The sequence below is a fragment of the Gopherus evgoodei genome, chromosome 4 (genome assembly GCF_007399415.2).
Source record: "Gopherus evgoodei ecotype Sinaloan lineage chromosome 4, rGopEvg1_v1.p, whole genome shotgun sequence".
NCBI classification, from domain to species: Eukaryota; Metazoa; Chordata; order Testudines; family Testudinidae; genus Gopherus; species Gopherus evgoodei.
This window is the reverse complement of record NC_044325.1, coordinates 119950260-119973990: the sequence shown is the minus strand read 5'-3', so window position 1 is coordinate 119973990 and position 23731 is coordinate 119950260. Positions and strand designations below refer to the sequence as shown.

Genomic DNA, 23731 nt, shown 5'->3' with positions numbered 1-23731 from the left:
GAGTAAAATGGATTTATTGGGGTTTGGATCCCATTGGGAACTGGGTGTCTGGATGCTAGAGACAGGAACACTTCTTAAACTGTTTCAGTTAATTCTGCAGCTTTGGGGCAGGTGGGTCAGACCCCGGGTCTGTGTTGCAGCGTACTGGTGTGTCTAGCTCAACAGGGCAGAGTTCTGAAGTCCCATGCTGCCAGGGAAAACAGGCTCAGAGGTAGTCTCAGCACCTCAGGCAGCCATACCGGGAGTCTCTGTGACCCAAACCCCTCACAAAGGGAGATCCCAGCCCCCTGGGGCTTGGGTTGCGGCAGGGGAGAGCGGAGATCCCGGGCCCCTGGGGCTTGGGTTGCGGCAGGGGAGAGCGGAGATCCCGGGCCCCTGTGGCTTGGGTTGCGGCAGGGGAGAGCGGAGATCCCGGCCCCCTGGGGCTTGGGTTGCGGCAGGGGAGAGCGGAGATCCCGGCCCCCTGGGGCTTGGGTTGCGGCAGGGGAGAGCGGAGATCCCGGCCCCCTGGGGCTTGGGTTGCGGCAGGGGAGAGGGGAGATCCCGGCCCCCTGGGGCTTGGGTTGCGGCAGGGGAGAGCGGAGATCCCGGCCCCCTGGGGCTTGGGTTGCGGCAGGGGAGAGCGGAGATCCCGGCCCCTGGGGATTGGAGAGCGGCACGAGCGCTGCTCCGGCACTGACGGGCTGGGATCCCGGGAGGAGTCGGGGGCGCTGGCGGCCAGCCCGTCCCTCCTGGGCGGAGCTCTGTTCTCCCCCGCTGCAGACTGTGGGCGCCGGGGAGCCAACTTGGAGCGAGCCGGAGCCGGAGCGCGGCGGTCGCTTAGCATGGAGCGGGCAGCGCCCTGAGCCCCTTCCCCGACGGCAGCATGAGCTTCTCACGGCCCCTGCGGCGCTCCGTGAGCCTGAGCCAAGGCCGGACCCTGCGGCTGGTGGTACTGGGACAGGGCGCCGTGGGCAAAACAGGTAGGGATCCTGCCCGCCGTGCGCCCGGGGGCCTCTGACCCCCCGCCAGGCAACTGCCCCGCTCCCTCCCGGCTTTGCCGGACGGCGGAAGGGAGAAGCAGGCGGGGGAGGCTGCCTGTGCCCAGCCGCCAGCGCCCGGCTTGCGGACCTGCATGGACCGAGATGCCGGACACGGGTTTTAGATCACCGCCCCCAAGCGCCCTGAGGACTCAGGCTCCCCCTGGCGCCCCAGCAGGGAGTTCCCCAGCCCTGGTGCTGTCAGGTTTGCCAAGTGGGTGCACTTTGTAACCCCACCCTTCCCGCCAAAGCCCCCGCCCAGCAGGTGTGTTATGGGCTTCCCAGGCAGACTCGTGCGCTGGGGGCGTGAATAGATCACTTCCCCCACGCCTGAAATGTTGCCGATCAGATGCTTCCCATTGCCGTTCCGAAACAGGAAAAGACACGGGCTCTGTAAGGGGGCAGGCAGGCAGTCCCGGCTTCTAAAATCCGCCTTTGCAAAGGACAGTGGACTGGAGATTGCGGGGCTGGAGGCAATAAACACAAGAGTTCTCATAGGGGGAGGTGCTGAGCTTCCACTGACTCCAGATGGAGTTGCAGGAGGCTCAGTGCTTCTGGGAATCGCACCCAAAGGATTTTTGGCTCATGTCACCACCCGCCTGCACAAATGCTCCTTGTAGATCAGCTGGGCTTAGACTTTTCAGTCAGAGTCCTCTCTCTTCTAGCCATATGACAGATAATATATTGAAGAAAACAATGTAAATGCCAGGTTTAAACTCCATCAGTTACTGTGAATTTCCTGTCTGTATTTAGTAAATTAAAGCAAGCAAGCCATTAACGCCCTTTAGTTATAAGTTTGGAGGGGGGGGGTTAAAAGTTGAAGGACTTTCACTGCACTTTTAAGTGCCTTTTTTAACGCTGAAGTTTGGATAGGTTTGTGAACTGAAAGACTGTGTGGTCTAGTAGATTGAGCACTGGTCAGGGAGCTGGGTTCTTCTAGTCCTTGTTCTATCACTGAACTGCTGTGACTTTAAACAAGTCGCTTGCTTTCCCCCACCCCCATCTGTTCGTTTTGTCTGTTTAGATTGTAAACTATTTTTTGGAGGGGGGGCATTTTCTACTAGGTGTTTGTACAGCACCTAGCACAATGGGCTGAGAATCTATAGAGCTGGGGCGGGCAAACTTTTTTGGCCCAAGGGCCACATTGGGGAATAGAAATTGTATGACAGGCCATTAATGCTCACAAAATTGGGGTTGGGGTACAGGAGGGGATGCGAGCTCTCAGGTGGGCCTGGGGATGAGAGGTTTGGAGTGTAGGAAGGTGCTCTGGGCTGCAATCGAGAGGTCTGGAGAGAAGAAGGGGGATCGGGGCAGGAGGTTGGGGCATGGAAGGGGCTCAGGGGTACAGCCTCCGGGCGGCACTTATCTCAAGCAGCTCCCAGAAGCAGCAGCATGTCCCCCATCTGACTCCTTTGCTGAGACACAGACAGGCGACTCTGCATGCTGCCTCATCTGCAGGGACTGCCCCTGCAGCTCCCACTGGAGCGCCGTAGAGGCCATTGAAGCGCTTGGGAGCTGGAGTGGGGTAATGCCGTGGCTTGCAGGAGCCATGTGGTGCAGCCCTTAACCCTGCACCCTGACTGGAGTGGGGCCAAGCTGCTGGTGCGGCCCCTGAACCAACACCCCGGCCGGAGCAGGGCTACCTGTGTCATCTGGCCCCCGACCCAGTGCCCCAGCCAGAGCAGAGCTGAGCTGCGTGGTGCGGCTCGTGGGCCAGCTTAAAGCGGCTCGTGGGCTGGATCTGGCCCATGGGCCGTAGTTTGCCCACCCCTGCTGTAGGAGCTTCTGTAATACTACTAATAATGGGAGATATAAGTTTACTCTGTTACAGTCATACTTTATCTCTGTTACTAGGGGTCAGTGGTGTTGGCAGTTGAAATGCAAATTTCCACAGTAAACTCCGGAAAAGTATTGTGGTAATTTTGGGGTGGGGGAGAGAGATGGCAAGTTTTAAAGACCACTTCCCCCCCATTTATTTGCCTACTCCAGAAATACTCTACAGATATGGTATCCCTGTCTGGTTCACAACACAGACTCTGCTTTGGCTGCAGATGTTCTGTTAGTTGTGCATTTCCACTGAATGTATTTCTTTGTAAACTGGTGAATTCCTTCCTTTCATGTCAATGAAAAATCAGTTTTTCGTTGTTTAAAAGGAAGTGAAATAAACTTAAGTTTATGATTTTTTTTTAATTCAAGCCCAGGCTCTAGGGGCTATGGAAAGAGAATTAAAAATGCAATCCAACTAAGGCAAGAAACAAAAACCCAACAGGTTTCAGAGTAGCAGCCGTGTTAGTCTGTATCCGCAAAAAGAACAGGAGTATTTGTGGCACCTTAGAGACTAACAAACGTATTTGAGCATAAGCTTTCGTGGGCTACAGCCCACTTCATCGGATGCATGCAGTGGAAAATACAGTAGGAAGATATATATAATCTCCTCCTACTGTATTTATATATATATCTATCTTCCTACTGTATATACATATACATACACACAGAGAACATGAAACAATGGGTGTTACCATATACTCTTGTTAGAGTGTGTATGGTAACACCTATTGTTTCATGTTCTGTGTGTGTGTGTGTATGTGTATATATATATATACACACACACACACACACACACACACACACACACACACACACACACACACACACACACACACAATCTTCCTACTGTATTTTCCACTGCATGCATCCGATGCAGTGGGCTGTAGCCCACAAAAGCTTATGCTCAAATAAATTTGTTAGTCTCTAAAAAACCCAACAGTGGTTGCAAAACAACAGCCTTTCTCCACACAGAAAAGAAGGCAAATCATACCACCTCCATTTCAGCTCCTGTGAAATCCTAACCTCTCCCACCAAATAAATACTCACACCCATACACCTTCCTAGATAGACAGATTTTGCAGCAGGTTTCAAAAGTCAACACCATAGGCTATTTTAGACCAGGGGAAGGAATGAATACCAAATTGGAGGGACCCTCTCATAGGAAAACATCATTGAATATCAGGGTTGGAAGGGACCTCAGGAGGTCATCTAGTCCAACCCCCCACTCAAAGGGGGACTAATTCCCAGACAATTTTTTGCCCCAGATCCCTATAATGGCCCCCTCAAAGATTGAACTCAGCTCTGGGTTTAGTAGGCCAATACTCAACCCACTGAGCTATCCCTCCTGCCTGCAGCAGCAGCAGCAGCAGCTGCAGCATCAGCATCCTAGTATGGGGTACAGTTGCAACAAAGACAGCACCCTGAATATGTCTCTGACATGGGTATGTTAAGTGTCAAAATCCCTGAACTCCCAAGTTTCATGTGGGCAGAGCCTGCTGGGACTCCACGTAGGTGAAGGGATCCTCCCACACCCAGCTGCTTGTAGAATCAGGACCTACATGTGGTATCCTGGCCAGGCTTGAGTAATTGGAAGTGGGAAGAACAGATGGAACAGTAAATGATACAGTCACAAGAACTGTGTTTCATGCAGAAGAATGCTGGTATGAAAAGCCCGCAGACCAACAGCTAGTCAATATCATAACCTCAAAACTGAACATATATGGTTCTCACATGCATTTTAATAACTCATCAGCCATAACATATGAGAAAAGCATTGCAGAGAGAACACGTTTTGATTAACCAGATGCCAGGGAATTTCAGTCCACCCCTCATTACAATTAAGGTGGTGGTTCCCATTTTCCATTTTCATTAATCCTAGAAAGAATTATTTTCGTCTATAAAATGACTGTGGAGTTTTATTTTTTGTTTGTTTATTTTAAAAGATCAAAGTGGACTGATGCACTTGAAAGGTTAATGGCTTTTGGACTTGTCTGCGCTGAGGATTTGCCCTGATTGCAGCCATCACTGGCCAGCCACCTGTCTAGCAGCAGCGGTGCAAACCAAGATTTTGTCTACATTGCAGCTGAGAGAGAGCCTCTCAGCCTGAGTATACAGGCTTGAAGCTTGCACAAATGTGGTAAAATAGCTGTGTGGAGGTTGTGGCATTGGCAGAGGCTTAGGCTAACTATCAGAGCTTGGACCCACCCTGCCTCTGGGGCCAAGGCCTGGTGACTAGTGCAGGCCTCTGCTGGTGCTGCAGTGTCCACACTGCTTTTTCTAGCATGCATGTGCGAGGCTCACTAACACAAGCCTGTCTGCCCAGGCGAGGAGATTGCTCACAGCTGCAGTGTAGACATACCTTTCCAGTGCAGACAGCCAGTGCTGCGCCTATAAACCACGATTTGCAGTGATGCCGCTTAGCTCAGTTTCAAGTAGGGAGTGAACTGCATTGGTGCAAACTATTGCTTCTAGTGGCTTTGCATGTTTACGTTATGGCTCTGCGTCAGTTCAGCTGCACCAGTGGTGGAAATCCCCTGTGAAGTCTAGACTTCACTCCCGATGCTTTTGTCTCTACACTGTGCTATTGCCATGGCATGTTAAAATAAGTCAGTCTCCAAAATGACACTAACATCTGGATTACTTTTTGGCTTTAAAATACAAATCACGAGAGTGAGTAATTAGCTGGGTAGCATCCCTAGAGACTGTAGGCATGGGGGTGAGGGGAGAAGTGTCTCCCATTGCTTGCCTTTAAATAGTTATTTTGAAACATTGCTTGGACAAAGCCAAATCTTAGAAGTCTGATGGAATTTCATACTTATTGGAAGGTGAATTCTGGTGCTTGATTCATACTTGGGACCATGCTGTTGTTCAACTCTCAGCGTTCACATTTCTAGTATATTAGCAGAGCTCCACAGTTATATATATGTCCCAGTGTTCACCAACAAGATGACCTACTGCCCTGTGTTTGGGGCTTAAGACATGGAAATGTTTGATGACAGCTCAGGTAGACTATTTATTATTATTATTATTATTATTATTATTATTATTATTATTATTATTATTATTATTATTAATAATAATAATAATATTTACTTTTGTATTACAGAGACATTTTGAGGGCCCAGCTGAGATCTAGGCCTCATTGTACTAGGCTCTGTACTGGGAGACTGTCCATGCCCTGAGTATTTTATAATCTAAAAATGGGCAAGACAGACAAAAGAAATACTGTCTCCATTTTGCAGTTAAGGAACTGAGGCACAGACTCAGTGACTTGCCCTAGGTCACAGAGGAAGTATATAGCAGTGCTTGGATTTGAACCTAGGGCTCTGAGTCCCATGCTTTCCACTCTTGTTTTGATTTAAACGTTTCCCTTGATTGTTTTTAACTCACACATTGTGTTAGTGCATGAAAACCAGAGTGAGTAGTTTTCATTATCCAAACTGAAAAAGATATAAAAGCTAAACAGGCACCACAAATGAGGAAACATGAATTCCAGAGACAAGGTGGGTGAAGCAATATCTTTTATTGCACCAGTTTCTGTTAGTGAACAAGGTGACTTTTCAAGCTGCACAGAGCTCTTCATCGGCCTGTATAGCTCAAAAGCTTGTCTCGTTCGCCAACAGAAACTGGTCCAATAAAAGATATGACCTCACCCACCTTATCTCTCATGTCCTGGGATCAACATGGCTACAACGCTGCAAATGAAAAATGAATTCTTTTTTTTTTTTTTAAATCCCCTTGGTTTCAATCATTTGAAGTGCTGCTAGGATCAGCTCTGCTCCACGTCTCCCCTCCTGCAGTCTGATTTGTAACTTGACAGCATTGTCCTGTTAATGATCCTTTTGGAATCACACAGTTAAATTAGAGGTCAGGTTTAGAGAGCTATCAGGGACACTCTCTGTGAATCCCTTCCACGTGCAGTAGCAATTAAAATCTTGAGAGATGGCGAAAGGTACGTTTGCAGAAGGAAAGTGACTCACTCCTTGAAAATAATTTAACTGCCAATCCTTTGATGTGGTTGACTGGAAATCCTCAACAAGTGTCAGTGCTAGCAGCAAAACACTGTGACCAGGACAAAACCATGGTCAAAGCCATTGCCGGAAGGGTGGCAGGGACCAGCTGCATCTGGATCTGACTAGCATCAAAGTTGAGCAGCTTTGGTTCAGGCTTATCTGTAGTTTAGAGGTTTGGATATTGAACGACATAAGTCACCTGTAAAAACTTATAAATCCAGAATATCTAAATCCTTTAATGTGTGTTTGCTTCCCCCTCTCACCCCGTTGCATATCTTCTGCTGTCTAATTTTGACACTAGCCAGTGTAATCAGTCATATTTCACATGAAGGTTCTGTTTATTAAGGATTCGTAAGTGATTAAGAGATGTCAGGAGCATGTTGCAGCAGACTTGAGTAACGTGATATAAAGAGCGATATGCACATTGGTAGATGGCATTATAGATGGTTGTAAAGTGTCATTACAAGCAACCTATTGGTCTCTATAGCAATCAGTTAACGATTTATTAAAACATCTGTGAATAATTTATTAACCATTTATAAATGGAACCTTAATATAAAGTGTGACCATGCCCACTTATTAAATCCCCCTCTCTGAAAGGTCACTTATGTACACGATGAACAAAAAAGGCCTTAACGTTGTCACGCCTCTCTGCCCTCATCCACTTCTGTTGTGCTCTTGTGCTCAAGCCAATTTTTAATCAATTTAATTGGTTCTCCGCCTTAATAAAGTACCGTTTGTTGCAGCTTTGGGAGACTGCCGAGAGCGTCTACAGTATCAGGTGCTTCCTAGGAATCAGGTTTGATTTGTTCCGCTGTCTCACCCTTTCTCTGACAAATCAATAATGTCCTTAACAATGAAAATAAATACCCGCTGCAGGATCCAGCTCTGAGTGAGCCCTGTTGGGCAGTTTTATTAAGCTACAGTGTATTTCTGCATATTGTGTCTCTTGTCAAGAATTACAACACAGGGAAAATGATGCTAGAGCCCTGTAAGACTTCTTGGATTTTTCCCCATAATATTTAATAAATAATAGAGAGTCATTGTGGCAGATAACTTTTCTGGGGACTCCATAAACTTGTGTTGTTAAAATGATTAAAAATGTGTATCAAAACACTTACTGCAAAGTAAAGATATGCCAGGGGCTAACAGGCTGGTTTACAGTTCCTGCTGGTGTAAGGCAACATTGCATCTTATCCACCATTTGGTTTGCAGTCACTATTGATTTTGTGATGTGATAGACTCTCAGTATGGAAACAGGAATTGCACAGATAGGTGATGAGATTTCAGTTGTAGACTTGGCAGATTGTATCTGTCTTATAAATAAAATAATTGAAGATATGCAACAAATAGGATTGCTACCTGTCCAGACTTTCCCAGAATCATCCCTCTTTTGAGGTAGTTTTCCCAGGAAATCTATAAGTTGTGTTGTCACTTGTCCCAGTATTCCAGGATTGTCCCAAATAATTTCGTCCAGGACAGTTACCTCAAATGAGGATGTCCCGCTTTTTTGTGGAAGGTGGAAACCCTAATAACAAAATAGAAAGGTTCTTGCAAATTCTGCCAAGAAAATGCATCTTATCAAGAAATGAAAGACAGATATTATGAAAATTAATTTACCTATTTTATCTGCTTGGAAAACTGTTAAGAAATGTCCTTATCTGGATAGCCTTATACAAAATACTGGTGATTGTGTTTGATGTAAAGTCCAGAACAGGTAAAGCAAGTACTATATTTCAAAAATTCCCTATAGTATGGAAGTCCAGTGTGATTTGCAAAAATAATTAACTAAGATCTTTAGAAGCAACTTCCTAAGTATCCTGATATATGGACTAGAGTCCTGGAAAAATAATAGGTCCATCCAATGAAACTGAACAACTTTTAATGCAGGTGTAAGCATAGAATATTCAAAATAAAATGGACTGATAGAACATCAGGATTGGAAGGGACCTCAGGAGATCATCTAGTCCAACCCCCTGCTCACAGCAGGACCAATCCCTACCTAAGTCTCCCCTTTAAGGGCTGAACTCACAACCCTGAGTTTTAACAGGCTAATGCTCAAACCCCTGAGATATGACACAGGCTTGGCTACAGGAACACTGAATTCATGGCAACCTGGGCTGCAAATCAATGTTGCGCTAACTGGCTGCGCACTGTGTCCATGTAAACCCTGCTGCTGCACACTAAAAATGCCCTTCTCCAGTGGTCTCAGCAAAAAGTTGCGAACGACTGCTCTGGTGCACTTTATTGTTTCAGAGCAGGAGTCCATTTCTCATCCCCAGACAAAGTGAAACCCTTTTCCCTCCCAAGAGCTCCAGCATGGCTCTTTCCTTATCAGCTGGAATGTTGTTGGTGTTCTGAGCGTGGTGTGATGTGTGTCCAACACTCTTGTTCCATTGAAACCAATGGGAGTGGTGCCATTTATTAGTATGGGAGCAGGAGCAGACCGTTATTTCTCTCCGAGTCCAAACAAGGTAGAATCAGGGCCCTTTGAAAATCCTTTTTGTGTTTGCTCAGTCACTTCCCAGCCTCATTGTTCTCTCTGGTTCAGTGACCATAATTCCTGTGGCTCTTTCACAGTGGGAAATCTGTCTGACTGTATTCCCTAATGGCTGGAGCACACAGTTTCTGCTCCATCCATGCTTTAACTGCTGCCTTCTTTCACCAACAAGACACCACCCACTTCCTCTGCATGGCTGCCTGGGTCCACGACATTAACTACGTTCCTGACCTTAGTGCCCTGGTAATTATCCTTTCCCGGATAGAGCGAGTCTCTAGTGTCCCACTTAACGCTCTATACCTTCTACCTCTGGCTTTCTGTTTCTCTGCTGAACTCTCTGTATTTGTATGGCTAGTAGTAAGTCAATACTTCTTGAACCTCCACTTTGTGTGCCCTCCCCTCATTACCCATAAAGCATACAACCACAATCATTTCTTCCACATGGGTATGTGCTTTGCTAAGTTCTTGTGTATAGTGTGGCATGTAGATTCCTCCTCCCCTGCCCTCTCAGTGATTTCCAGCTCCTGACAGAAGGGAAGCCCTCCACCTTGCATCACATCATCTCTCCACCCTGATGATGATCAGGTTTCTATTCTATCTGCTCTCCTGTTCCCTGCTAAACAATGAACCAGTGAACCTTGCCTTTCTGTTCTTGGCCTCCCCTGTGGAGTATTCAACTGATTTCTTTAACCTTACCCACCACCAGCAGCTTTCCCCTATCAGCATGAACCCTGACCTCATCTTGTTGCATCCTTAGTAAGGCATTTCTGGGACTACACTAATTACCAACTGGCTGTGTCTCTGAAATACCTCCTTCCCAGCACTTTGAACTTGTCCTCAACCTCTCCATTACTATGGATAAGCTGCCAAAGCAGGATCTCCTCTGTATTCCAGAACAGGACTCCAGAGCAGCTGAAATAGAGCCAGCCCAGAGTCCAGCCCCAGGGCATGCTAGGACAGGGCCATATGGGACTTTGATGCTTTTGTGTAGACTTTCAGCCAAGCTGGAAGTGTTCAGTAAACTGCTAGTTCTTTATCTTGATACTCAGCCTTGATGTATTAACTTTTAATGTTTCTGGTAACCTGGCACACAGCCATTAGTTTGACTATAATCTGTGATTAGCTCACACCTTGTCTTCCCTCATCAGAGCTTCACTCTCGGTGATGTGATGTCCTGCACCTGGAAAACTCTTGCATTTGAATTCATGAGAACACACCCCTTCCCTCCCATCTGCAAACCAATCCCTAAGAACCTCCTCTCCTGTTCTCTGAGATTTCTGGGGAGCCATTTGTGAACGTGGGCTGGTTCCTCTTTACTCGTCACTTCATTTATCAGGCACCTTGGAACTACTAAAATAGAGATTCAGTATAAAATCTGTCTGTCTAGAGCTCCCTTGGAGTCACTGGGAACAATGCTGAGTGCTTCTGAAAATCCCACCCTAAATGGGCATTTTTTCTACTATACCCTTAATGACCCCTAGTCTAGCTGCCCACTGTACCCCCTTTTTTACTCTAGGCATAGATGCTCGCCTTCCCATCACATGGAAGAGTGATTGCCATCTGCTGATTGTTTGATGCACTCAGTCAAGTTCCTAGTAGCCAGGAATCAGCATTGCAGTAGAAACACTGAGACGATAGACATCTCTTGAGTGTCCATGTCCAGTCAATCTTTGGACTCTATAGTAAACTGCACTCTCACAGCTTATCCTTCAAGGTCCAGGAAGAGGAACATTGGTAGGATGGGGTGGAGAAGCTTGTTCAGCTGTTGCCCCTGCCCCCATTCTATGGTGAAAGGCAGAGTTTGACACTTCAGCACTGCAGTCGCTCACTTTTTACAGAGAGCCTTTCCTCCTTTCTGAATGCTCCTGGACTGTAGCCAACTGAGCCTCCACACTCTGTGTAAGCAGATGAGCAAAAGTCTGGTTCTCCCCACTGCTGGAGAGGGCATTTCTCTAGGAATCTCCAGAGGACATCTGCCTCACCCAGAGGCTAGCCTTGTCACCTAGTAACCCAACTCTGAAGAGGCATTTATTTAGTTCCCAGACCGCTGTACTTCACCTTTACAAGCCTGTCATTTCACTTGGGTGGCCTCCCTCGAGGATTGTTCTTTTCTCGAGGCTGCTTTGGGGTTAGTCTGGCTTGCTCAGAGTGAATGTGGAAGATATGACACAAGCTAGTACTTTTTCCATGACAGGGGAAGGGAGAAAGGGGCATATGCAATGCTTAATTTGTGCCAGGGCTTGCCAGGGCTGAACCCTGGCACGTCTGGGCTTGGCAGTTCATAGCCAGGCACCTTCAGGCTTGCTACGTCAGTTATGAATATAAAAAAATTGCTTGAGCCCTGGCACCTCTTTCATTACAAATTAAGCACTAGGCAGATGCAGTGTTGGGATGGAACTACTGGCCCAGCGCTCCAGCATCAGGCTTTGTCCTGGTTCAATTGAGCATTACATTGGACACAAAGGATTTGGGCCTCCTGCCCCCCTATTACAGGGAGATTGGATGCTTGGATAGAATGGTTTAATTGTGTTCATTCCTCTTCTGTGGCTGTTCCCACCCAACGCCCTTAACTGAATGATTTGATCTCTGTTACTGCTTCCGGGCCTGCCTGATTGGGAAATACAAAAGGGGAAAAAAGACATTTTCACAGCCACCATCCAGTTATTTGTGAAGGGCTAAAGCAAACTCCCCTGGGGGCTTCGGCCCAGGTATGCCTACAGCAAGCCTCCCAGCCTGGGTCCACAGGCTTGGGCTAGCGGGGCAGGGGTTAGTGATCTAAAGAAAACTGTGTAGATAGTGCTTTGACATTGCAGCTCGTGCCGGAGCTTGGCCTCCAAAGCCTAGGTAGGGAAGGGTCGAGCTAAAGCAACATCCCTTCCCTGTGCTGGGGATAGACATTCCCAGGCATAAATGCAGCATACATGTGGCCTGTAAGGGGTAAGTGACAGCAAACAAGAGTGAGGAGAAAGGGTCTGGGCTACATTTCAAGTTATTCCTTGTATTGACCCTTCTGTCTTGCTCTTCCCCACTCTCCACTACGTTCTCAAACGTAAATATTCTTTAATAGTCGTTTTGTTGTACGTCTCATTTTAAAAGGATATTGCCGAGTATAGGTAGAACCTAGCTTTGAACTATCTTCCCCCCCTTTGTTTGCCAAGCTCCTCTAATTTATTATATAAAATACAAATGTGGTGTTGCTGTCTCATTTTACAACTATTGTGGTGCTGAGCCCTTCACCTATTGAATGTGAATGTAGAAGCTGATACAATTTGCATTTGATATATTTAACTTGAGAATAAAACATTCAATAAACAGTATTGGAAATTCATCAGATTGCTCCAGGAAGGGCGGGATATCTGCACAGTTATGTCATCTAGGCTGATGTGATACATCAAGATCCCTCTGTCCTGCCAAAGCATGCGCACATGCTGAACTTCATGCGCTGTAAATAGCCCCACTGAAGTCACTTGGGCTACTCACTGTGCATAAAGTTATACACATAACGCAGGATCGGAGCCACAAAGCACTGTTTGCAAGTATCACACATACAGAAAAGCATATTGGATTGTGATGACCTGTATTTGAAAGTGCTCACCAGAATAGTCTCTGACTGCTTCTACATTATATGCTCTTGTTCAGTCGCAAAGTATAAGATTCAGGGCAGGAGTTTTTGTGTGAAATTCCGTGTTATACAAGAGATCAACTAGATTGCTCGTAATGGTCTGTTCTGGTCTTAAAAATCTGTGGGTGAAAACCTCTCTCCATTGAAATCAATGTGTCTCTTCAGGATTACTTATGAAATGTTATTTTAAAATGTGACATGCACCGTTGGATAGGGTGTTGAAATAGGAAGCATGTGAAAAAGCTCTGGGTCTCCATGATCTCTCTGCTCTTAGGGAACTTGTCAAATGCCACTGCACTGCTGTATATTGACTCAGGTTCATTTTCTGTTGATATTGCTTCTGGGTGTGAGGGAAATATTTGTGCACAAATGCAAGGGTTAAGAGAAGCACTAAGAAGCACCCCTAAAAATACATTTCTGACTGAAAGGATTGCCCAGGGTGTAAATTAGGCCAGAATTTAGTCCATCTGTGTCGCTGTGTGGTTGGATACATTCAACAGATTTTAAGGCCAGAAAAGACTGATATGATCATCCAGTCTGATTTTCTGAACTGCACAAGCTGTGGAATTCTACCCAGGGACTCCTGCATTCAGCCCAGCAATCTGCCATTAAACTAGAGCATATCCTTTAGAAAGACATCTGACCTCTGCTCTGGGGATCTGTGTTTGTAAAGCGGCTCCTGTATAAAAACAACTTTGGGCAATGCCGACTCAGTTCTCCTCCACCACTCAGGAGAACAGACTGTTAGCTACATTGTGAACTTCTCTGTTGGAAGCAGCTAGGCTACCATTTAGTTCTAGTTAGTTCCTCTGGTAACCAGGGTGCAGAGAGGCCCAGTCAGGCTGTTTATGCTCTTCTGTTCACACACTGGCAAGTCCAGACTTTGGATTTTGGCAGAGAACTACTTGCTGGTCAATGTAAAGTTACCCTCAGATCCTTTCCAATCTATCTACTGTAAGTCTTGCAGTTTTCAGCCTTCAAACTCTCAGCATACTGGAAATAGGTCTTGGCCAATCTGCCATATTAATATGCTCTCCCCTGGCCCATAGCTTTTCAGATGGCAGCGTTGCCAGGTGCGGGAGAGAGACTTTGTGTTCTATTTGTTTGTTACACAATGTTTATTGATGCTCGTGGTTATGCTTTGGAGTAGCTTCTTCAGAGATCCTGACTGACTCACAACCTAGGTACTAGTATACCTGATTGAGATCAAGAACCTCCTCCCACTGCCTGTGCTGAGTCCAGCAGGGCATGCCACGATCAGCCTTTGCTCAGGATTGGAGGATGTCCTTGCTCCAGAGAGGAGCAAACTCATCAGAGCCCTCCTGTCTCAGTTAATCAGTGTTTTACTGAGTTTGCCTTGTTGATCACAACTGACTTTCGAGGGGGGGTTGTTTTGTTTTTCTCCAATGCAGCTCTAACTGTGAGATTCATCACCAAGAGATTCATTGGGGATTATGACCCTACTCTAGGTAAGCAAGTATTTAATATTATTATTATTATTTTATTTATTAACATTATTATTTGTGTTATGGTGGGGCTGAGGGACTCCATCGCACTAGGTGCTGTACAAAGAATAGTAACTGCTCTATTAAATATAGGCTTAGTAATCTGGAAGCAGTTTGGCCTCGGGGTTGTTTTATGGGGAGAGAGGCTTTCAGTTCACAGAGCCAAAAGGGCCGAGTGATTTCCAATGCCCTCGTATTTGGGTGTGTTCAGTCTGAGCACCCTCCTTCTGAAAATCAGGCCCACTGAATGGTGTGTCAGGTTGGGCATCCAAAAACTGCTAGTCACTGTAAATATAAGTCATTATGTCGAGTACGTGTTATTCACTGGACAGTGTTTTCATGTGCAAGTGCAGGGGTTTTGGTGAGTGGGGGGTGTCCTGGGAATTTCTCAGCCTTGTTGCATTTCATTGAAGAAATGGGTGATCCCTAATGGAAAACTCAGATCAACAACCCTGCTAATTCCCTGTCCATCTTGTACTTTCTTGAGTTTGCTTCCCACGTTTGTTAGGACTAGACATGCTTAGTACAAAAGTAAATTTGTTTTCCTTTGAGAGTTCCTCTCTGCTTGCTGCTTATTGCCTCACTTGGAGTTGGTCTCTGTAATGCTACCAAATATTTAAACAATACTGTAAATATACGTGGTGCTGCAGAGAACGTGGCTGGTTCCCTGCCCCAAAGAGCTTACAGTCCAAATGAGACAGGAGAAACGGGGCAGGAGAGGGTCAGTGTGCCTGAAAGTCTGAGACTTAGAGAAAGGAATAGGGGAGAAAGGGAAATGAGGAGGACTGGGAAGAACACAGGAATCTAGGGGGATTGAAAGCAGAGGTGTAAGTGGGGGTGAGATTTAACAGCTTAAAGGTGAGGATGAAGTGGAGTTTTGTGCGGAACCAATGGAGGGATTCAGGGACAGGAGCAGATGGGCTGGGAGGGAAGATGGCTTTAGCAGCTGTGTGAACAGACTTGGGCAGCCAGAGGAAAAGGTTACAGGGTCAAAGACTCAACAGCTGCGATGTCATCACAAGCCAGAAAATGACACCAACAAATGGGAAATAATGCTCAGCCTTGATAGCACTTGACAGACATTAATTAACGTCCACAACACCCTGTCACAAAGTACGTAGGCAAGTATTATCCCAATGATCAATGGCAGAAGCAGGAATAGCATTCAAAGCCAAGCGTTTCAAAACTTGGTGCCTAAAGGTAGACCCCTAACTCTGTAATCTCCTAAATAAGAGCCTGGTTTTCAAAAGTCCCAAATATCCAGCAGCTCCCATGACACTTGTGTTCCTGAGTCCACCCTGTGATCCATCCACTGGACCATGCTGTCTCTTGGAATCAGAAGCAAGAAGACATAGACTCTGGAGGGGCAAAGATCCTGTTTTCATATACACATTTCTATTCATAAAGAATGGGGAAGAGAAATCCTGGAGCGCTCTCTCTCTCTCTCTGCAGAGTTGTCGCTAAGCAGGATGTTGTGGGATTTATTTCCTGGAGATGTTAGTGAGGCTTTAAACATTTCACTCCATATTTTATATTGAAAAACCAGTAGAGATACAAGCATCAGTGCAATTTTTATCTCTTGTTTAGAAAAGCAAGATCTCCTCCTATCCTATTTGTGTGTAATATGAGCCAGAATGTAGGCAAGCTAGAGGGTGTGGATTAGCAGCGCCAGTGGGGCTGAACAGCAGTATTAGAATAAATTATTTTTAAATATAGCTTGAAAGGACTCATAGCTTTTAAGTCCCTCTTTGCTGGCAATGAAATCACCCTCATTCTCTTCCTATCCCTTTTGTTCCTAGCAGTCTGAAGCCACTGATCGCTGCTGTCTCTCCCACCCTTGCACTGCCAACAGCACAAAGGCTGCTGGTGTGGCTTGGATTTTTTTGTTTTTTTTTCCTTTACTTTCTTGTCTTTGTCTCTGGCTCAGTGGCCTTGCATATGAGGCCAGGGCCACATGTGGGTCTAGTTTGGGGCAGATGGGATCCATCTCCAGAGGACTTAGAAGCACCACAGGAATCTCACGTGGATGGTTCAACTTTCCATTTGTTGAAAATGGAAAAAACTTCAGTGCAGATAGCTCTCCCACTGCCATCCCAAGATCCACCGGTCCTTGCAGAAAAATTACCCAGAATGCAACACACCAGGGAGCAGTGCTGGGAACTCTGGGACCTATACCCAGAAGGTGGCCTATCACAACCAATACAAAACAGTGCCACTGTGGATATAAGGCAAAACCATCCAACAGTTTTCGTTTACAATGTAGACAAACACAGTATGAGTTAGATCAATTGGATTATAGACACACATTGATATTACTCTCTAATGTAGTCAGGGCTTTTGGAGGGAAGGGCATTGACAGATGGACATAAAGGAATGAGATTTGAATGAGATGCTTCTGTGCTCCCATGGCTGTTACTGAAGATACTTGTGTTTGTTGAATAAGGGCTTTTCTCCCTTAAGCGCCAGGGTTGCTTGATCCCAGAGTGACATCACTATTCTGTTTGTGTGGCATTATAGTTGGTTGTCACAGAATTAGCTGTGACAACAGAAATCTTGCCTTTTGATTTCCCCGCAGGACGGGGCAAAGGGTTGGCAGGTTGCAAGAGAGAAAACAGTCTTTAAAACACAGATTCTTTGACAAATAGGAAAAGGAGCTAGGAAAGTGTTGCCAAAACACATGCAACACAAACAGATTTATGTATAAAAAGATTGTACAGGATATGCAAGTCCCTTCCTCTGACCCAACATGCTCTGTTATTCCTTCTAGATCTCAGACAACAGAGGGATGCCCTTGGGCGAAGATGAACTAATAAGACTTGTCAGAACCTGCTGATGCTAAACTCAGGGGAGGTTTGGGCGTTTGATATGAGAACAATGTGTGGAAGGAAAGATGGCAGCTTTTTGCACTGCTCACTGTGAACTTCTGTGTGTCATGTTTTCTGTAGATGAGAAGGTTGTGCTCTGACAGTGTCTCCTTTAAGAGGTCCTGACCCTGTACCCTTTTGAAGTCACCGGCAAAGTCCCCATTAGCTTTCGGGGAACCGAGAGTGGGCTCAGAGTCTGCCTGTTCAGTTTGGTGCATCAGGCAGTTACTGTGTCATGGGCAGGCTGGTGACTCTTTTCAGTGAGCAGAGAATTTCTGAGTCTCCCTTTTGTGTCATCTGTGCCTTCTCATTTAGCTCTTCACCTGACTGTGCGGAGTGGAATCCACCCGTGCTCTGTGCAGGGATCAGGGAGTTCTCACGCATCTTTGTTTCCTACAGAAATGATTTACAGACACACGGCTGTCATCGATGGGGAGATGGTGCACTTTGAGATTCTCGACACAGCAGGACAGGTACGGTCACAGTCACCGCTTAATGGACAATCGAAGTCAGAAAATACTAACCAGAAATGGTCCCAAGGGTGGGGCATTGTCTTTTCAGTCTGTGGTGGTGTTGTTGGCCCCATGCGTGCATTAGGACAGATGGATCGTAGCTGGAAATGTGCTGCAGTTGCCCTGAGAGTAGTATCTCTGTGTTACGAGGCTTAACCATGCATCCGACGAAGCGGGTATTCACCCATGAAAGCTCATGCTCCAATATGTCTGTTAGTCTATAAGGTGCCACAGGACTCTTTGCTACTTTTACAGATCCAGATTAATATGGGTACCCCTCTGATACTTGAGGCTTAACTAATTAGTGTTGGCACTTGCTGGATGGTCACTTGAGCGGTCCCAGCAAAGGCCATCTGACAGCAGCAGACCAGGGTAGCAGGGAGGGGCACTGGCCGGAACAGCGTAGGAAGCCAGCGCCAATGGAAGAAGAGATTTGAAAGCAGCACTTATGCCAGACAGAGATCCCAGACTCTCCCCAATGTGTGAAATATTGAATGGTGAGGCTGTGACTCCATCTTGGGGCACAGGGGAGGGATGCGCTGGGGGACTCCAGCTTTGCTTTTGTGCTTTTTGATGTCACCAGAACCCTTTGATGGGATTTCATCCACATAATTCATAGGTTGCCCATTGATTCTCTCTCTCTCTCTCTCTCTCTTTTCCTTTGCTGTGTACAACACAGCCCCATTTTATCTGCAGTGTTTGGGAATATCCAATACTCACACATGAAGAGAAGAGTGATCCCCTTTGCTGAGGGACACATAACCCCACTTTGGGTAGCCAGAGGCAGGCTACCTAAGACCAGCCTGTCTACATTTATCCAGATATACTTACACAGGTTAAATTCAAGCCAAGGGAGCCACTTTAACCCAACCTCCTGACCCCTATTTTTAACAGCACGCTGTAAATGTACATTATACTTTACAGGACATACGAGAAGCCCCCATCCCTGCCAGGAAACAGCTCAGCAGCAGCAGAGGTGGCGTTGAAAGGACAGAGAGGGGGCCCTATGGCTGGCCAGTAGCAGAAGGCTGCTCTGAATACAAAGCAAAGGAAGAGGGGAAGCCAGAGGATGGGCAAAGGAGACCAAGGAGGCAGCAACACTAAGTGATTTTGATGAGTGCAGAGAGGAAGAGGAAATAGCAGTGGAGCTGTGGGTGGGAGTGAAATTATGCAGGGCCTTGAAGGGGAGGACAAGGACCTTGAACTCAATGTGGTAAAAGGCAGGAAGTCAGTGCAGGGGCTGGGGAGGAGGAAGGCGACGTGATCAGAACAGTGGGTGAAGAAGGTGGCTTGGAGCCTGACCCAAACTCCCCAGACATGAATGGGAGTCTTTCCAGTGACGTCAGTGGGCTTGGCTCCCGCCCTATAGCAGCAGTATTGTGGCTAGACTAGAGAGGATGAAAACACAAGCCACGCATAGAGCTTGAGGGACCATGTGGCTACGGAGCTAGAGTAAACGCAACCACAGAGAACACACAAAGACTCTTTGATTTGCTAGCAGCAGTGGAGGGTTCTTTGTGAGAGGCATGTTGCATTGTGATCATGTTTAGTTATTTCTTGTTAAGATGCCCAGAGGCTTTCTGGCATGGCTGCCTGTAAATTAATTATTACTGCACAGTGGCTTGCTGCCAATCAGATGTCACAAGCTGAGCTGGGTCATACTGGGTCAGTGCTTAGATGGTCATCCTCCAATAACCACTCTGCAAGAGATGGTGTCGGTGGCCTTTTGGCCTCGAATCAGTATTGATACCCCAGAATGGTATTACAGGGTGCTGTGCACTATTGCGTTTTACCATTGACCCCAGTGGGAGCGAAAGCAGGAGGTGGTCCAGTTTTGGTAAAACATTTTGAGCTCATTGCATTAAAAAACTGTCTCGCGAGGTGATGCTGATTTCTGTTCTCCCCACCCAAGGAGGAAGACTCCTTGCAGATTGAGGAGAAGATCAAGTGGGGCGACGGCTTTGCCGTGGTATACTCTGTGACCGACCGGTGCAGTTTCGACGAGGTCATGAGGCTGTGCTTTCTCATCAACCACATCCACTCGAGCCCCAAGCGGAGTGGTGGGAGTGACCAGCCGCCCGTGGTGATTGTTGGCAACAAGAAGGACCTGCAGTTTGACCGAATGGTGTCTTGTGAGGATGGTGAGAACCTCTCCAAAGCCCTGAAGCTTCCTTTTTATGAGATCTCCACCAGGGACAGCTATGAAGAGACCGTGGTGGTGTTCAACACCCTGTATAATGAGCTGATGAGACAGGGGCACTTCTCCCCGGGCTCCTTCAAGAGGAGGGCCGTGTCTAAGCTGATGGAAAAGATTCCAAAGATGCATGCCAACTCTACCCTGAACTCGGGCGGCCGGAGCCTCAGCTTCAACTCCTTCAGGGACTACATACCGGAGTGAGCCCCCACATGGGCAGGGTGTGGGAGAGAACAGTGCCCCGTAGCAGCCTGGATTGGCAATGGACAGGCTGCAGGCTGCTCACCTTCCCAGTCTAGAGAGCACTGTATGTCACAAGGGTGGGTCCTTTCAGGCATCTGTATTCCAGGAAGGTCACAATGCAGATCTATGCTGGCTTCCTACAGGGAATTAGCAAGAGGTGTGTGGCTCAGTGGGGTTGGTGCATCAGCCATTCACCTGTAAAGCCCAGGGGTTTACTTCCTTGCTTAGATTCAGCAGTGAAAACTCATTTGAGGGGAGGTCTCCCTCCTCCTCCTCCTCCCCATTCTGTGCACATCACAAACTGCCACCGAATTTAACACAATTGGCAGGCTCCGCTCAGGAGAGGCTTGGGGGCACTGCAGGCTAGGACCGAGGTGCAGACCTGTGTGAGTGCCCAGGCCATGGTTACCAAGGTCTGCTGTAGCGCAAAATTGAGATGCATTGGTAGAATTGGCAGGAAGCTTGCACAGCACATGCTGTCATTCTGCCTGGCTATTGATCTCTCCATTCCATGAACACAACATCCACAACTTAGGCCATATAATGGACATTGGATTTGTCAAAGCAGGTCAGACCAAGGGTCCGGCCAGCCATGTCTGTTATCTCCACTGGTGGCCAACACTGGATGCTTTGATTACATACAGTTGTTGGTGTATGGATGCCACTAGCCTGGAAAGTAGCCAGATCCTGCTTCGGCAAACTTCTTCAAAGTGTTTCCAGCATTCCCTGCCCCCACCCCATTTCCCACACTTACTTAGGACCTAATTCTGCACCCATCAAAATCATTGATTGCAGTGGTGCAGAATAAAGCCCTTAGTGCCTCGGAGGTCACACCACTGTGACCCCACCAGCTGAGTTTGACTCTCAAAGACTTGCACACAAACACTCAGCACTGAATGTTTCATTCCACCTGCAGCCTGCTCAGATCCTCTGAGTGACTACTTTGGTGAGCATGGGGAGCCTACTGACACAGAGATCAAGTGGCCGTATTGAAAGAGCCTTATTTCTGACTGTTATAAATGTCTTAGATGTATGTCTCTAGCTCAGATGATGGAGAAACTATCAAAGGACCGTGTTTTCCCTCTTGCTGCTCTCTAGACTTTTTATTCACTTTTTTACCCTGAGGAAAATAAATCAAGTGAGAAAAGAAGAACAAAATCTCTGTGAAAAGTGCCAGCCCCCAAATGGATTCAAAATTTAAAGGAGTGCCATCAATTTGAAATTGAGTTGATTTCAAAATAGAAATTAAAAGCAGTTTGGTGCCCTACCCCTGCCTACCTGTCAATCTGTGTGGTTTTTCAATACTATTTCTCTGTTAGTGTTTGCAATTTTTGTCTTTCTCATGGCTGTCCTGAAAGATTCACAGAAACCGGGGAAACTGACTAGCAGCTATACAGGAAACCAGTGAAATGGACTATGCACAAAGTGAAATAAACTGAGAAGACCAACACTTTCCTGGAATCTCTTTCACTTGAAGTGTTCTTAGGCGTCACTTTTAACAATAACAAGGGACAACTGTGAGACAGAAAGGGGATTTTCAAGTTGGCAATATCCCTGTGAGAGTTGCATGATGGGAATCTTGCTGTCGCTCTCCATAGGGCTGGGGGCAAGGCATTCTAATAGTAAGGTGTGTGTGCTACAAAGACACAGATGCAGGACCGGCTCCAGGCACCAGCTTAGCAAGCAGGTGCTTGGGGCAGCCAATTCAAAGGGGCAGCACTCCATCCAGTGTCGGGGTGGCACATCCGGGTCTTCAGCAGAAATTCAGCAGCAGGGCCCTCATTCCCTCTCTTCCTCCTCGAGCTGCCACCAAATTGCCGCCAAAGAGGAAGAGAGGGAGGACCAACCGCCGAACTGCCACAGAAGAAGCGACGCGGTTGAGCTGCTGCCAAAGTGCCGCCACTCGTCTTTTTTTTTTTTTTTTGCCGCTTGGGGTGGCAGAAAAGCTGGAGCCGGACCTACACAGACAGAAGGAGACTTAATGGCTCAGGGGATTGGAGCCCTTCTAGGATGTTGGTGTGACCTTCCCCTACTTGCCCCCAAGCTGTGATGGGTAGTAACCAAAAGTTTCCATTTGATTATGAGAGGAAGGATGGTCTAGTGGTTAGGGTGCTTGCCTAGGAGACCTAGGTTTAATGCTCTGCTACAGACGACTGTGACTTTAAGCAAAAAGCTTAATCTCTCTGTGCCTCAGTGTTCCACCTGTGAAATGGGAATAATAGCACTTCCCTATCTCGCAGGGGCGATAGGACGTTAAAGATGGTGAGATGCTCCTATGCCCCAGTAATGAGGGCCATATCAGTAGATAGATTTGATACATAAAATAGATTTGCTGGCTGTACAGTGGCCTGTTTGAGCTGTTGCAATCCCATGTTACCGACTAATTACTAGTGACACTTCAACTATAGAAAGCGAATGTTCTCTCTGCTTTATTTTTCTGCATTTAAACTATAGCTGTCTCCCTTCCTGTCTGTCAGGCACTGACCCTGCATCTTGTACTACAGAGAAATGTTTAAATGTAAAAGAGAAAACCGCTTACAGTGACATTGTATTAAAAATATGCCTATTAATCCCAGGTTTTGTGAAACCATTTTTGGTTTAAGCTACTTGAGAAAGTGTCCTTTAAATAGCACAGTAAATAACATCTTAGGCCAGGAAAGGCAAAGATTTCAGGTTTTGCTGTCCTACTTCAGCCTAAAAGATCCAGGCACATTTTAATGTGGGTTGGGTGGGGTTGTGTTTTTGTTGTTGTTGTGGTTGCTGCACTCTTTGCTGAATCTATGCATCTTGTGTTCTTTGTCTCACTTTGGGTCCTCCATCTCCTAGGGGAGGGACATGCAGGCTTCTTGCACATTCCTAATAAATCTAGCATTTGAGTTAAATTTCCATATCACTTCTGATGAACGGAATATTTTTACAGGATCTGCAGCTAATGTCTACAGACCTAGGCCCGTTAAGGGACTCTGTCAATCTAAGAGGATTTTTCATTTTAAGCACCATCTGTTCCCTGCTGAATTTTCTTAGAAGCCAGTATGTGTACAATCTCCTCTACTGCCAGTCTCTGTAGAATGCATTTGAGTTACTGCGCATCGCAAAACAAGGAGACTGCATTTCCAGTGAGACCCCCTACTGAAACCTGTGCTAACAATCACCTGGTAACCACACTCATCCATTCTAGGAGCCAGTGAAATATTAATCTCTGTGGGGATTACTCCATCTTAATGGCATTGCTTTATAGCATGGTTGAATAGTGAACAGAACACTAGATGTCTAGTGGAAGAGGTTTCAGTGTATATGAGGAAGACCAAACATCTGGGCTGATAATTCTAAATGTGGATTAAATGGTGCAGAGAGAGGAATCTGGTGAGGCACAGAAGAACTGATTCTTTGTCTATTAATTGTCCCGTCTTTGTACCAGGTACCAATTCAGAC

The 23731-nt window shown here is 46.6% G+C and overlaps 1 protein-coding gene across 1 annotated transcript; it reads left to right on the top strand.

Annotated features, from left to right (window-relative positions):
• Positions 1-685: 685 nt before the first annotated feature.
• LOC115650575 (ras-related and estrogen-regulated growth inhibitor-like) lies at positions 686-22021 on the top strand. Its single transcript, XM_030560741.1, has 4 exons — positions 686-962; positions 14394-14450; positions 17750-17823; positions 19775-22021. The coding sequence occupies exons 1-4, from the start codon at positions 866-868 to the stop codon at positions 20258-20260; spliced, it is 714 nt and encodes a 237-aa protein (XP_030416601.1). The 5' UTR covers positions 686-865; the 3' UTR covers positions 20261-22021.
• Positions 22022-23731: the final 1710 nt, after the last annotated feature.

Excerpts from the sequence above, each read along its gene's own strand:
- LOC115650575 (XM_030560741.1), top strand. The coding sequence starts at position 866 with ATGAGCTTCTCACGGCCCCTGCGGCGCTCCGTGAGCCTGAGCCAAGGC. Across the intron at positions 963-14,393 it reads GGGCGCCGTGGGCAAAACAG|CTCTAACTGTGAGATTCATC; the intron begins GTAGGGATCCTG and ends TCTCCAATGCAG. Across the intron at positions 14,451-17,749 it reads GGATTATGACCCTACTCTAG|AAATGATTTACAGACACACG; the intron begins GTAAGCAAGTAT and ends TGTTTCCTACAG.